Genomic DNA, 14009 nt, shown 5'->3' with positions numbered 1-14009 from the left:
CTCGGGGTTCAGTGTCTAGCCCAAGGACACTTCGACAATGACTGCAGGGGCGGGAATCAAACCATCAACCTTCCGATTGGCAGGCAACCGCTCTACCACTGAGCCACAGCCACATAGTTGATTTCCTGTCTTGGCCTGGGACACACACTCATACGGTTTGATAAAGTAGCCTACTTATTAAACTTTAACTTATCATTGCACTGAGAATAACAAGCGTAGCTGTCCTCAACTTAGGTCATCCTGTACGTCTCATATCCGTTTTTTCCTGCATCCACCGTGTGTGTGTGTGTGTGAGTGAGTGAGTGAGGGAGGGACTGAGTGCGTTCCCGTGTGTACATTTCGTAGGTGAATGTGAGATATTTGAGTCACACACGTCTCATCTTCATATCAGAAACAAGGAAATAAATTTGGCCATGTGCGTGTGATGTCAACCTTGGTGCTATTGACGTTGCGAAATCCTTTATGGATTGATCACGTGATTTTTGATTTTGCACTTGTGGCTTGCACTAATAATTAAATTCAAGTCACATATCTGAGTCACGCAGGTTTTTTTCAAATCAAAGATAATTACAAGCCACAATCCAAAATGTTTTTTGTCCCCAACACGGTAAAGTCGATTTTTAACTCGTTTCACAAGGTGTGACTCAACTTCTTTCAAGTAAACAAACATAGCAAGAAGTGTGAGTTCTTGCTTATTCTCATAAGACACAAAGGATATATGAACGTGTTATACACAAAAATATGTAATAGTAGAAAATAAAATAAATAAAATCATCTGAATTTAGATGTTTTTTCAGCTAAAAATGATTAGGAGTTTTAGTTTTCACAACAAATTAAGTTTCACCTTGTTACTTTTCTTTTAGCTTCATGCAGTGCTCTCTTGCTATCATTATGCATGTACTGGTAGGCGATATGTTATCAATCCCTCTCCGTAAACACACCTTGTGGGATTAGAAATTCTGAGAAAAGACAGTTACATATAAACACCTTGAAGGCTGGTTATCTAGGATTACTATTTTTTGATAAGATTTAAGCAGCTCATGAAATAATCAGTATTTTCTAGTTTGTCAGTTTGCAAATAAACACCAGAAAACACAGTATTCAACCACTGACACACACACTGATGGATTTGGGGTTCAGTGTCTTACTCAAGGACACTTTGGCATGTGGACAGGATGAACCCAAGGGGTTTAGGGTTCATCGATCAAGAAAATCGTGTTTTCCATTAAAAAAAAAATATAAATTTCCCCATACATTTCGTTTCTCCTTGTGGGTTTTTGCATCTTTTAAGTTGTCTGTTTTTGGTAAATATTTTACGGGTGGGGGGTTGTTTTGGGTCTTTGTTTGTGATCGTTTGGTGTCTCTTTGCGGTAGTTTTGCATCTCTTTTTCACATCAATTTGAACCAATATCATCACCATGTATGTGCTTAAAATGTTGGAAGAGCTCAAGCAGATAATAATTAAATAACACTCAAAAAGCTTGAAAACATAACTTGCTAAAGAAGTCCAACTACAATCATTAGATCTGACAAAAGTCTTTTTTAGTTACATTCATGGCGAGGAAACTCTGATACAGAATGTCTTACCGTGTGCCATGCTGCTCATAGCAGGCAGAAAACTTTCAAGGTAAAGAAATATTGTTACAGCCTTAGTATACGAGCTTTGTAACATAAAATCAGGATTGACAAAGTGTCACAGTTTCAAGATGGTTCTTTGCGTTCATGTTTGGTGCTTGTATGTGTGTTTTCAGGGTATGATGGGTGGAGTAGGCTGGCTGTTACTCCTACTCTCCCAGATGATGGTGCCTGTGGCGTCCCAGAAGCCTCCAGGTCTCAGTGTGGGCGTGATCATGGGCCAGACGCGCTTCATTACTGATCAGGATCTCCGCCCATCTAGGCGCCCTGATGATGCCCTTGACGTCTCCGTTGTAATACTGAGAATAAACCAGACAGACCCAAAGTCTGTGATTACACAGGTGAGAAAGGCTGTACACATACACATGCTGTCTATAACACACACACACACTCACACACAGAGTCTTGTTTGACACCTGAGTTTGTTTCACTGTGTCCCAAGGTGTGTGAACTTCTGTCACGCACTCGTCTCCATGGCATTGTGTTTGCCGATGGCACCGATCAGGAAGCCATTGCCCAGATCCTTGACTTCCTCTCCGTTCAGACCCAACTTCCAGTCCTGGGAGTCCATGGAGGCTCCTCTATGATTATGGCTGACAAGGTGAGTGGCCGTGAATGCAAAACATACTCCTGCTTTCTTTGGATACACAGTGTATATGTTTTTGGAGATTAGGGATTTGTAAACCCTCCTCCCAGACATTATTCAACCTACAGTTTTTTCAGTTGTCCTGGCACATTGGCAATTAAATCAGTCACTTATTTTCATTTACAGACTTGGTATTTACAAAGGTATTCAACCTGAAATGCAGCTCACCATTCATAATCTGTTAAGCAAAAGCATGAAAAATGACATGAAATTGTAAAAAATGTATAAAATGACATTTTGGAAGATTTTGGAAACTTGGTTGTGCTATCACTGCTGCTCCGTTGGATTATTTTATGTTTAAGTATAGAGTAGAAACACCGCCAACGCACTGAATTGATGGCTTGTATCACCCTCAGCATCTTTATGTTAATTAACCTTTTTAAAGGTTACATAGTTCACATTTAAAAGTACAGTATTTGTAGGGTCAGTAGAAGTATTTGCATAAAACATGCAGCATTTTCTGGAACATCATTTATATTTCAAGAGATAATCAAACATTGTTGAAAATATGTAGCAATGTAACATGCATTTTCTGCTTGGTCTAAAAGTGTGCATGCAAAGCAACGCGCATAGAGTCAGCTGCTTAGATTCACAGTTTTAAAAAAGCCAAAGAGAATATATATTTTTTGTATTTTGGTGTGATGCTTCGTGAAAAGTTAGGGATGAACATCTCTTTGTTAGTTGAATTCTCTCTCTGGTACTGACTCTGTAGACCTCGCTAACTGACAAACAGCCTGAAAAAGCTTTGATAAAAACACAACTGGTTCTTTAGCTTTTAAATCTCTCAGGGCACAGCAGCCAAAACACAGGAACCAATAAATGCAGCAATATGGCAGCTTTTTGAAGTTGTTGTTGACGGGGGATGCAGAGTGCGTGCATGCGTGAGTGCGTGCGTGTGTACGTGCGTGCGTGCATGCATGTGTGAGATAAGAAAAGAAAAGAGACAGAGGAAGGTAAGAGAGTTGATAGTTAAGATATCAATTTTATAATACACCAATATTTAAGTAAGGTAAACAAGAAGAAATGCAAATCAGCAGTTTGTTTCAATATTGTGTTTTGTCTCTAGTGATTTATGGAATTACTGGAAAAAACTAAAGGAGCATAACAGTAACAAAAAATAGTGTGACTAATCCTGCTTCTCTCCAGCATCATGCGGCAATTTTTTCTCATCACATTGGATGTCTGCATCATCTCTAATGATTGTGGAGTTTTCATTGCTTTCACCGCCATTACTTTCTGAAAAACAGTATGAATGCAGTTTTACTATCGTACAGATATAGTGTGTTTTTTTTTTATAGTAACCTCAGAAATTTGACCTGGACATAATGGTATCTTTGCTCTTTAAGCTGTTTCTCTCAAATGGTACAGTGTATATTGGTTCCATTCTTATTTAATGTTTGTCTGCAAAAAAAAGGGCTTTCTGAGCTTTCTCTATATAAATACCGCATATGTTCACTGACTAGTCTAAAACAAGACACCCGCTTAGGCTTTCAGCTAAAATTACAATCAGCAGTGATAGACTGAAATCTATTCTGTTTTCAATGTTGAAATTGAACAGATTTGACAGCAGTGTGTTAGCATTTGAAGAAAGTGTTAATACTTGTTAACTGTAAATCCACAGCGTTGTGCAGGTTGTAGTTAAAGTCATAGCATAAATTTGTAGAGTTTTGAAAACTGTGTTCAAGCTCTGAAAAAATATCTAGAGTTTGGTCGACATAAGCTACTGCTGCTAGTTAGTTTTGCACATGTTACTTCTGTTGTGCCCACTGTTGTTTAGCAATTAAAACTAACTGTAATACATGAATTGAACTGCTCATGGAAGGGATTTAACTGCAAGAAACACATTTACTTTTTATAAAAAACGCTACACAGTCTGAATTATACGCCTTTATTGACTGACAAGGTGAAATTAAATTCTCCTTAATCTACTAAATCATAATCGTAATAAAGCAATTGGTACATGTCAACACAATTATTCAGGTTTTTTTTCTGACCAACACTCCAAAACCCAAAGATATTAAATTAATAGTGATATAAAACAGATGAAACTGGCAAAGTGTCACATGTGAGAATCTGCAACCAGGAGATATCTGGCATTTATTTCTTTATGAATAACTTAAAGGACTGATTATCAAAATAGTGGCAATTATTTTTTATTTGATTGTCTAATTGATGGATGAATGACTCGTTTCAGCACCAGCCATGATGCTGTGCTGCATCATGTTTCCTTCTCGCCTGGTGACAGTGCGAAACAGGGCCATTATGGAGGTGATGAGGGCTCTCAGTGAGGTTGACACATACGCTCGACACTCACACTGTGAGGGTGATCTCATCACACTGAACCTCTAGCATTGCTGTCAGCTATATTTGGTCTCAATGATTTTAGAATACGATACACATGTAATCTGCAATGGTGAGAATAGTTGGGAAAAAACCACACACATTTTGCGATGAAACATAACCTGACTTCATGTAATACTTATTGGCTGTTACCCTCATACCTGAGGTCAGTGGTGTGGTGGTAATCTGGAGGATTGGATAAAATCCCACGGGGCTGGTAACAATTTAGCCTGATTACTGTAGACTAACAAACAATATTGTACTTTTTGCAGCCTGAGCAGGCAGAGCCTCATGCTCTCAGTCTTCACATAAACACATGCATTAATGTCGCAATCATGTCCATAGTAGAAGTGAAAAATGAGTGGCTTATCTCCTGTTACCTTGGTTATCCTGGCTTGGTGCAGGAGCAGTCTACACATGATGTTTTAGATGGAGAACAAAAAAAAAGAAAGAATAAGATTGTACTAAGAAAATACAAAAAAAAGCACTTGAGCAGGCAGGCAAGTGCTCCAAATAAATGACTATATGTGGAGGTGGGCAGTGCAAGTGTGAAAAACTTGGTGTTAAAGCAGCGCTAAGCTGCAAAGATGCAAACATAACTGTCATGATTATGTCACAGAGACATCATCTACTGTACCTAGCTAACACATAAACAGGAGCAGTCATTGCAGGCCTCCCAAAAACTATGATAAACAAGATTGTGGAGACCAGTAACTTACTGCAAAGATGCTCCGCTGTTTTGTTTTTATTTGTTTATCCCAGAAAGAAGAATAATTCAAACTGCTTTTCAGTTAAGGATAGATGTCCTTATTTCAAGTCAGGTCAGACACAGGTTATATTTGTACTGAACATACACTGTATTAGAAGAATCTTAAGTCCTAGGGTATACTTTGGCAGTTGCCTCCCAATACAGACTGTCACCATCACCACCTTGCATGGTTCGTCCACACCATCATTTATCTCCTGGACTGAAATCTAGTCCCACTCATCCGCTGCCTGCTGTAGACCCAACTGCAATTCCCATGAAGTAGACCCCAGACCCCCTTATAAACAGCATTCACAGATGTTTTACCTTCCATCGATCTCTGTGTGCAAATGTCCTCAGATTACTTACTTGCGCAGATCCACATCCCCATCCACATATAGTTGTTGCGTTAGGAATATTTGAATTAACCAATGAATGAATTAAAGAAAGAAAGAAGTGTATTAATAACTACCTACAGGCATGCCATGGGCTTTGTTTATTGTGTGATTTAAAATGAACCCCTTGATCTATGTACTAGCCAGGGATGAACCTTGCTGACACTAACATTGTTTTTGCATTCAAATGTTTTTTTTTGCTTACACTGTAATTCCCCTTGTACCTCTGCCAGAAGCGGCAATGTCCAAAATAATATCCACGCCAATTGGACTAGCCTGAACAGTCAAACAGTCATCCATTTGTGTTGTTCCAAACCCATTTTTCTTCCTAAATGAAAACATAAAAACTCTTGCAATCTTCTTTGGTCTCTACCTCCTCATTCCCCTATAATGCATGTCAGTGTGGCGCAGTCAGGAATAATCTACGGAAAGTTGGATGGTGTGCTGTGAGATGAGAGACACATTTAGGGTACACAGAAATGATGTGATAGAGAGAGCATGTGTAAGCCCAGGAGATGATTAGTTTAGAATGTTGTACTTCCATCTCAGAGGGACTGCTTTGGGCAATAAGAAATGTTGTCTTATGCGCTCACTCATTCCCCACCAACCTTGTTCATCTTGTTTTTTGACTTCCTACTTCTTGGTGTGTGGGGGTTAGGGGTCAGAGTGTGTAGCGTATGAACACGAACATGCTGAAATGGAAGGTTGTGAATTAAACATGCATGTTCGTTCTACTTTGCTTTGCCGCTGTCGCGGGATGCAACCCTTGGTGTCTGTGTGTGTGTGTTTATGTGTGTGTTTGCGCATGTGTGACTGTGTGTGACTGTGTGTCCCAGGCAGGGATGTCCCATATCAGTAGGGGCCATTTGGCCAGGTTCTCTGCTGAGTCGCTTTAATATTTAACACCTGCTCCCCTCACCTGCTGTCACTTGCAGAAGATACAGTACACTGCTGTGTCACTCTCACTCACTAAGTCTTTTCCCACTTTCACCTCCCATTTTTTTCTCCTGCTCTGTAGCTTTTACTTCCTTCGTGTCTCCCAGTCTCCTCCAGCCCTATGTCTCTGTCCTCTTTCTATCTTTCTCTTTCTCTCCCACATCTCTTTTTCCACTGCAACCCCATTCTTCTTTCCTGTCTTTTCATTTTGCCATGTCTCTCAGTCTTCTTGTTTTCTCTCCTGCACGCTTGCATTCACTATCTTTATTAATGGTTATTGCGACCCAAAAACGTGTGTGTGGGCAGCTTCTCATACACTGTCCAATACTAGCAGCCTAAAACATGCTATGGTATTTGCTTTTATATGTTTAACTGTTTTTAACTGCTCTTTAATGTTTAATTTATTGTACTGCACTGTAACTTTTACCATTTTAACCTTTTTGTGTAAAGCACTTTGACTTGCCCTGTTGCTGAAAAGTCCTATACAAATAAAGCTGCCTTGCCTTGCGTTCTCTGGTGGCTCAGTTTCTGAGAGGAACAGCAAGCTATGTTAGAAGGCTTTTTGGGAAATCTTGCTAGCCTTGAACCCCTGTGACACAAGATTAGGTGATGTGTCTGTTTGAGAATGAAAGAAAGAGGAAGTAGCTGGGTTAATATGGTTACTATGGTGACTAAACCAGACTACAGCATTTAGTACTATTCTTCCTGTTGCTAAGGTTCTCTGGCTGCGTTTACACCACAGGAATTAATGCCCAGTTCCTTCTAGTTTAGCTGAGCACCACGCTCAACACAACTGGCGGTTGATGAGAAAGGCAGTGAGAGATCATGTCCTTGTCACTGATCAAGTAGTCTCGTTTTGCCAGGCCTTCTTCCATGGCGCTGCAAAAGAGAGTCTGGGTGGTCCACACAGCATTCAAGGATGGGAGAAAAACTTGCTCTAATTTATTGGTATTTCTTTAAACCAATCACAATCATCATGGGCGGCGCTAAGCTCTGCACAAAAACAAAATGAAACGCTGCAAAATGGCCTTGGGAATGAACTTGTTTCTGCTGTCTGGATTTACCCTGAATAGATCTGAGGAGCAGTTAACCATAGTCCTCATAAGTCCCTTGGAAATTCCAACACAAAGAAAGCGGAAGGAAATGGACATTGGATGAAATGACATGCATGCGGTGGAATTTTTCTCAGGACCGGAGCAATCCCGGAAGTGGAATGCTGTAGATATAGACTACTCAATCAACTTCAAGTGCTTCCACACTAAGAAGGCTAATTTTTAAATCCTGCTTATGTGTGAAAGCTATGCAAGTCAACACTATCATTTTCAGGTTGGTTTTTAAAGGTCTTTGTCCACGCTAAAATACCTGAACAATAGAAAAACAGTTAAATCTCTTCCTAAACTTTTACACACAACATCTGGTAAGCAGTGTGACGCACAAAGTTGTTTTTTTTGTCTTGCCAGGGTACAGTGATTTCCTGTGAAGCTGTTAGGCAACCAGCTTTTTTTGTACAAGATGAGATGTAACTTGTTAATTGGTAAGCTTTAGAGATGCCAGGAAACTCAAAAAGCGTATTTTCAAAAACGTTGAATTATTTTTTAATGACAACACCTACGTTTATCGAGTGATCGGCGACATTGGCATTATCGTTTATTGATCTAAGTGACCAAGTGGGAAACAGAAAGTTAACAGAGGCAATAACTTTACTGCAACACATCCCCATGACCATGAACAACACTGTTTTCCAAAAACTGTAATTTCACTGCACTGTAACACACAGCAGGAGTTTTCAGATTTATCCAAAACAAATCTATTTAGTAAAATAAAAGATGCTGGCTTAGTGCTGAGGGCCAAAATGTAATGAGAAAGATATGTTTTTAAACATACAGTAGTCAGCTAAGTGTGTACGCTTCTATGGTTGGTTGAAGGGAGTTAAAGAAGTACAGAATATACAGTTTACACTGACCTATATTGTGGGTCATATGGTTTACCCTTGAAACAGCCGGCATTATACTGTGTGGATGAAATCACATAGACTTGGTAAACACATTGAGTTAACGTAAATGCACAATGAAATCTCCATCTGTAGTGGAAGCAAACATCTGCCGAGTTTGCTCTCATATAATTGGTACAGTACATCAAAGAGCATCATTTATGTAATATTATCCATCGTTCCATACACAAAAATGTAATAAAATGGAATAAAAAAGAAAAATAAATAAATATGTAGACACTGCTAGTTAATGCCTATGTACCATTTTACTGTTTCAAACGTCAACGTTACAAAATTATTAGATGTAATCAAAGTTTCAAGGACGTTTTTTATCATGTTTAAGTATTTGTATTTATCGTCTGTGCCTAAAAGAAGATAAAGTTGCATGCCAATGCAATTTGGGTGAAAAGATCTTAAGCTGAAAATATGTCATGTGCGTATTAAGAGGACACAACTGTATTTAATATTTGATTGCATGTGTTTTTTCTTCCTTGAAAAAGGGTTAGGCAAAAATCTTGTATATTTAAAGTACGATTGGCTAATTCAATCATATTTCTCTGGACCAGACCTTTTGTGAGCTACTAAATGCCAAGAAAAATTCAAAATCAAGCAGAAGGCAACCAAGGAACAGCAGTAAGATAACAAAAACTGAAAAATAATACAATTACATTTCTTATCTCTGGGTTTGCATTGTGGCTTCAGAGCTCTAAATGCAGAGCCCTGCCAAAGTGCACTTTACTTTTAATTTGCTGCAATCATCTTTGCTGCTGTCTCTGAAGTGGTTTTCATTGTCATAGTGCATAAGCTGTTACTGAAATGTTGATGATAACAAAGGAAAAAATCTTCAGAACAGACGTTAAGACGTGTCTGCATACCCTGCTCAGGCCTACAGTGGGAGATCCAGTTTCTCTTTTCTGGGAAAATCGTTGATGTGGACAAAATACAAAATGTCAAATTTCTTTGCATTACTGTATATCATAATGCTGCTGAATGGATCACTGTCTTGGAGGTTGAAAAAAACAGCAATGCTTTGACTATAGAAAAAATAGGTCTTTTAGGCTCCAGGCTAAATCACACTACTCTGCTCCCACTCTGCACATACCCTAAAATAATTTGATTCTAATAATGTGGAATTACATTCTAAAGGTTCAGCACCATCCATTAAAGTGGTTACCACTGTGGTGCCTTTTATAGCACCAGAGAACTCAAAGAGCTTGTTCGTCCCTCAGTGCAGTATTTATTGTAATATTATCAAGACCATGTCAACTTGGAGAATGAGTGTATTTACCTGGCTGGCCCAGAACAGAGAAAGTAGAAAGAAGCTCAAAGAGCTATTGTGACTGACTAGCACTTAGCATATTCCTAGCTTTCTGTGTGTTAGCGGTTAGCTCACTAGCTACAGAAGTTAAACAATTAGTCCTTGGAGTGGTCACTACTTTACTAGCCTATATTCACAATGTTCCACTTCTGGGATTTGTCCGGATTCACATTTTACGGCCGGATGTCTGTTACCTTACGCTTTCTTTGTGTTTGACTTTCTCCAGTTGATGTTTGAGGGCCACGGTCAGAGATGGCAAAAGTACTCACTTCTTCTACTCAAGTAGAAGTACAGATACTTGTGGTAAAAAATACTCTGGTATAAGTATAAGTACTGATTTAACTTCTTTACTCAAGTAAAAGTAAGGATAAGTACAGGATTGGAAATTTACTTAAAGTATAAAAGTAAAAGTAGCCTTGCGAATGAGACAATTAACTGACAACTAGCAAATCTTTGAACATGGAGTGCTAATAATAATAATTGTAATACGTCAGGCTCACAATGTTTTCTTCATCTAAATCATGTCGCCATCAAGCCGAAATGATTTGCCGCCGAATCTGTCTTGTAGTGGTGCAATGCATATTCCCATTAAACTAGTTTCAACTGAAATGATTTGAAACCAAAGTAACGAGCCAATTTTGTAAAATGTAAGGAGCAGAAAGTACCGATAATCGTGTTAAAAAGGAGTAAAAGTAAAAAGTCGGCACAAAAATAAATAGTAAAGTAAAAATATCTGAAATATTTACTTGAGTACAGTAACAAAGTATTTGTACTTCGTTACTTACCATCTCTGACTATGGTTAACTGCTCCTCACATCTATTACGGTATCCAAATCCAGACAGCTACCTAGACTATCCGTCCAGCAGAGTTTTCTGTTACACGACTAAAACCACCTTTGAACTTACACACATTTTGCTGTCGCATTTTCTGGTGTGACCCTGCTGTTATGGTTCTTACTTGAATTGTTTGCTTTAAGCAACCCATTGTAACACAAAACATTTTCTATGTGCACTGGTGTTGAATTCACAAAAAAAAAAAAAAAAAAAAAAAAAAACTTGCATCATCATGAGTTGGTTTTTGTTGACATTGGCCTGGCAACTGGGGCAAAAATTCTGTCACAGTTGATGTCCCACAGCTCATTCTTCATGGTGCTGGCTAGCACACCAGCACAATCACAGCAGCCTAAGCCTCTGCTTTATTCCTTCAGTGGTAATGCTGGCTCACACTAGTTTGCTTTGACAGTGACAACCAGTGGCGTTCATAGGGGCAGGAATGGGTTGCCCTTTTTCCTCTTGGGTGCAAATTGCCCTTTTCAAATGGCAATCAAAGTTTTTCAGGCCCTGCCTGGATCTTTCATAGTTCATGACCTTCTGGCTCATCTGAGTTAGTGCATTTTAGTTTTTTTTAGTTTTTTTTTGCTCATCCCCTTGAAAACTGCCTTTGCAAAACACTGCTGACAACATGTTATCAAATGTGAAATAACCCACAGCGTCATCTGTATGCCTATAGTGGTAAGCTATTTTGGCTGTCCGAAATGCCGATGTCAACTCGAGTGCCCTTAGTTCATCAGAGTTCGAGGAAGGGAAATGAATTTTATCTATAAAAAACTCACCCAGCAGTCCTTTTGCATTCCAATGAAAATATGTCACCGGATTTGAACTACTCTGCTGCATCTGGCCACAGTGATAACAGGAAAAAGATGTGTCACTTCTTTAACTTATGTTAAGTTTAAAATGCAAGTGAAAATCAGCAAAATGTTACAGAGTGAATATAGCCTGTTACTGTAATATTTACTGCCACCAAAGCCAGAAACAGCTTAATTACAGGTATGCTACGTTTTGTGATCTTTCTGTTTTATTTAAACCTGCGCTGTTTAATTATTCAGATGTTACATAAATCAGAGATGGATCAAAGTCAAAGAACAGAGCAGAAAGGTTAGGACTGACCACTGCTTTTGGTTTACGAATGCAATGACACTAATGGGAGGAACCAGAGGATTATTGATTTAGTTGATACAGTATATGTCCATCATGACAGTTGGAAGCCTTGACAGGGAAGTAAAATTATTCAGATTAATTATGAGACACCTGATTAACTTACAGATTGATTTAGTTGCCTTGATGTATCAACCACTTTAAATAAACACTTATTTAAAAAGTTAAATTCAGTTTACACATCAAGACACTAAAAACATATCAACCAAGTTGATTTTATGACTTGTTCTTTTGAGCGTGTATTGTCCAGACATTATTTATAGGTAAAAAAAAACACATTTCTGGCTTAAATTCTTTTGGAAAACATTCTTGACAGTGTAATGGCACTTTGCAACTGTCTTTTTATGTGTCTCTCCGTTCTGTTTATCTGTCTTTGTTGGCAGCGAGTCTCACTTATTGTTATTTGCTTGTTGGAAACGGCTGCTGGAGATGCCAATCTCACTCCGCGGAGCTGCTGCAGCTGTTAAGCACACATCAAGGCAGTGTTGATACATTGTGTCTGTCTGTGCTGTATGACGGAACAGCAGGATGTCACTATCTGCCAACAGGTTGTGTGTCTCACACGCAATGAGGAAATTGCCTTAGCTGGACCTTCTCTCTTTGTGTGTGTGTGTGTGTGTGTGTGTGTGTGTGTGTGTGTGTGTGTGTGTGTGTGTGTGTGTGTGTGTGTGTGTGCGTGTGTGTGTGTGTGTGTCTGTCTGTCTGTCTGTCTGTGTTATTATAACTTATCTTAACTTATAACATTTTTCTATCTCTTAACTGTCATCTGTCACACACTCTCCATTACACACAGCTTTCCCCCCTACATCACTCTCTTATGTCCTTTTTATTATATTTTATATGTTCATCCTTGTCCTTTCTTTAGTCATCCTCCATGTCTTTTACTTGCTCCCTTCTCGTCACCAATGCCAACCTATTCCCTTTTTCTCTTATCATCCCCCCTGCTCTCCTCTTTCTCTCACGCCCCAGTTGGGGAGTACAATGGGATGGCAATGGCAGCACTGTGTGTGTGCGCGTGTGTGTGTCTGTGTTTTGTCTGTATGATGTCACACTACAGCAGCTCTATAGTAGCTCTCTCTTTTTTAATCCCTGTGCTCACAGACCACACTGCTATTTTAAGATTCTATAAACCTTTTTCAAAGAAGCTTCAAGGGGTAAGCTTCACCATGTACAGTGTACTGTGTGTGTGTGTGTGTGTGTGTGTCTAAGAGAGAGATTGGGAAGAAAGAGTAAGTGTGTAGGCATGTTTGCATGTGTGTGTCAGACCAGCTGAAAACACAACTCTGAGCAGTTATATGGTTCATGTTTAGAATTATTCCTACTCATAAAGACAGGAATGCAAAGCCTATTTTGATTTTAAAGATTTGTGTAGCTGGTAAACAAAAGTCCCATCTGACTTCACTGGTTTTAATTCAAATCTATTTGGGGATTTACTCTGTATAATATTTCTTTTCAGAGGCTGTTCCCAGGTTTCACCTCCACATTTACGTTTCTGCCGGCTAACATACATCTTAGAATCTCAAGGAAAAGGTCAAATTTATTATTTAGAGCCACAGCTGATGTCATGTTAATAAAACCAACTGGATCTCCAGCCAATAAACAGACAATAAACCTGGCAGTCAACCTGGCTCAAAGTATATTGCACGCTCGTTATTGCCATTGCAATATAATATCTTCAGTCCTGAACTGTCTCTTCTATCATCATATGTAAACCTGTTACTGGCACATGGGAGCTATTCTGTCAATGCTGTTGCACTTGGTCTGCCATTACTGAGACGATTGGCAGAGAAGCCAGCCCTGGCTCAGCACCTGCACCTGGACTCCTAGGAGAAAAAGGTGTGAAAACATTTTCACTTATTTACTGTAACATGCTGCAAAAAAACATCATCAGGAGACAGTCAGGGTCATATAAGAAATATATGTACAGTATATATATACAGTGGGTATGGAAAGTATTCAGACCCCTTTAAATTTTTCACTCTTTGTTTCATTGCAGCCTTTTTCCAAAA

At 39.0% G+C, this 14009-nt stretch overlaps 1 protein-coding gene across 1 annotated transcript in view; it reads left to right on the top strand.

Annotated features, from left to right (window-relative positions):
* The window catches only part of grin2ab (glutamate receptor, ionotropic, N-methyl D-aspartate 2A, b), a 91963-nt gene that overhangs the window by 20759 nt on the left and 57195 nt on the right, over positions 1–14009 (top strand). The window contains exons 3-4 of the mRNA XM_034883829.1: positions 1752–1976; positions 2078–2236. Coding sequence (XP_034739720.1) covers positions 1752–1976; positions 2078–2236 — 384 coding nt within the window. The remainder of the gene's footprint in view (positions 1–1751; positions 1977–2077; positions 2237–14009) is intronic.

This window comes from Etheostoma cragini, chromosome 2, assembly GCF_013103735.1.
Source record: "Etheostoma cragini isolate CJK2018 chromosome 2, CSU_Ecrag_1.0, whole genome shotgun sequence".
NCBI classification, from domain to species: domain Eukaryota; kingdom Metazoa; phylum Chordata; class Actinopteri; order Perciformes; family Percidae; genus Etheostoma; species Etheostoma cragini.
This window is presented reverse-complemented; position numbering and strand designations above follow the sequence as displayed.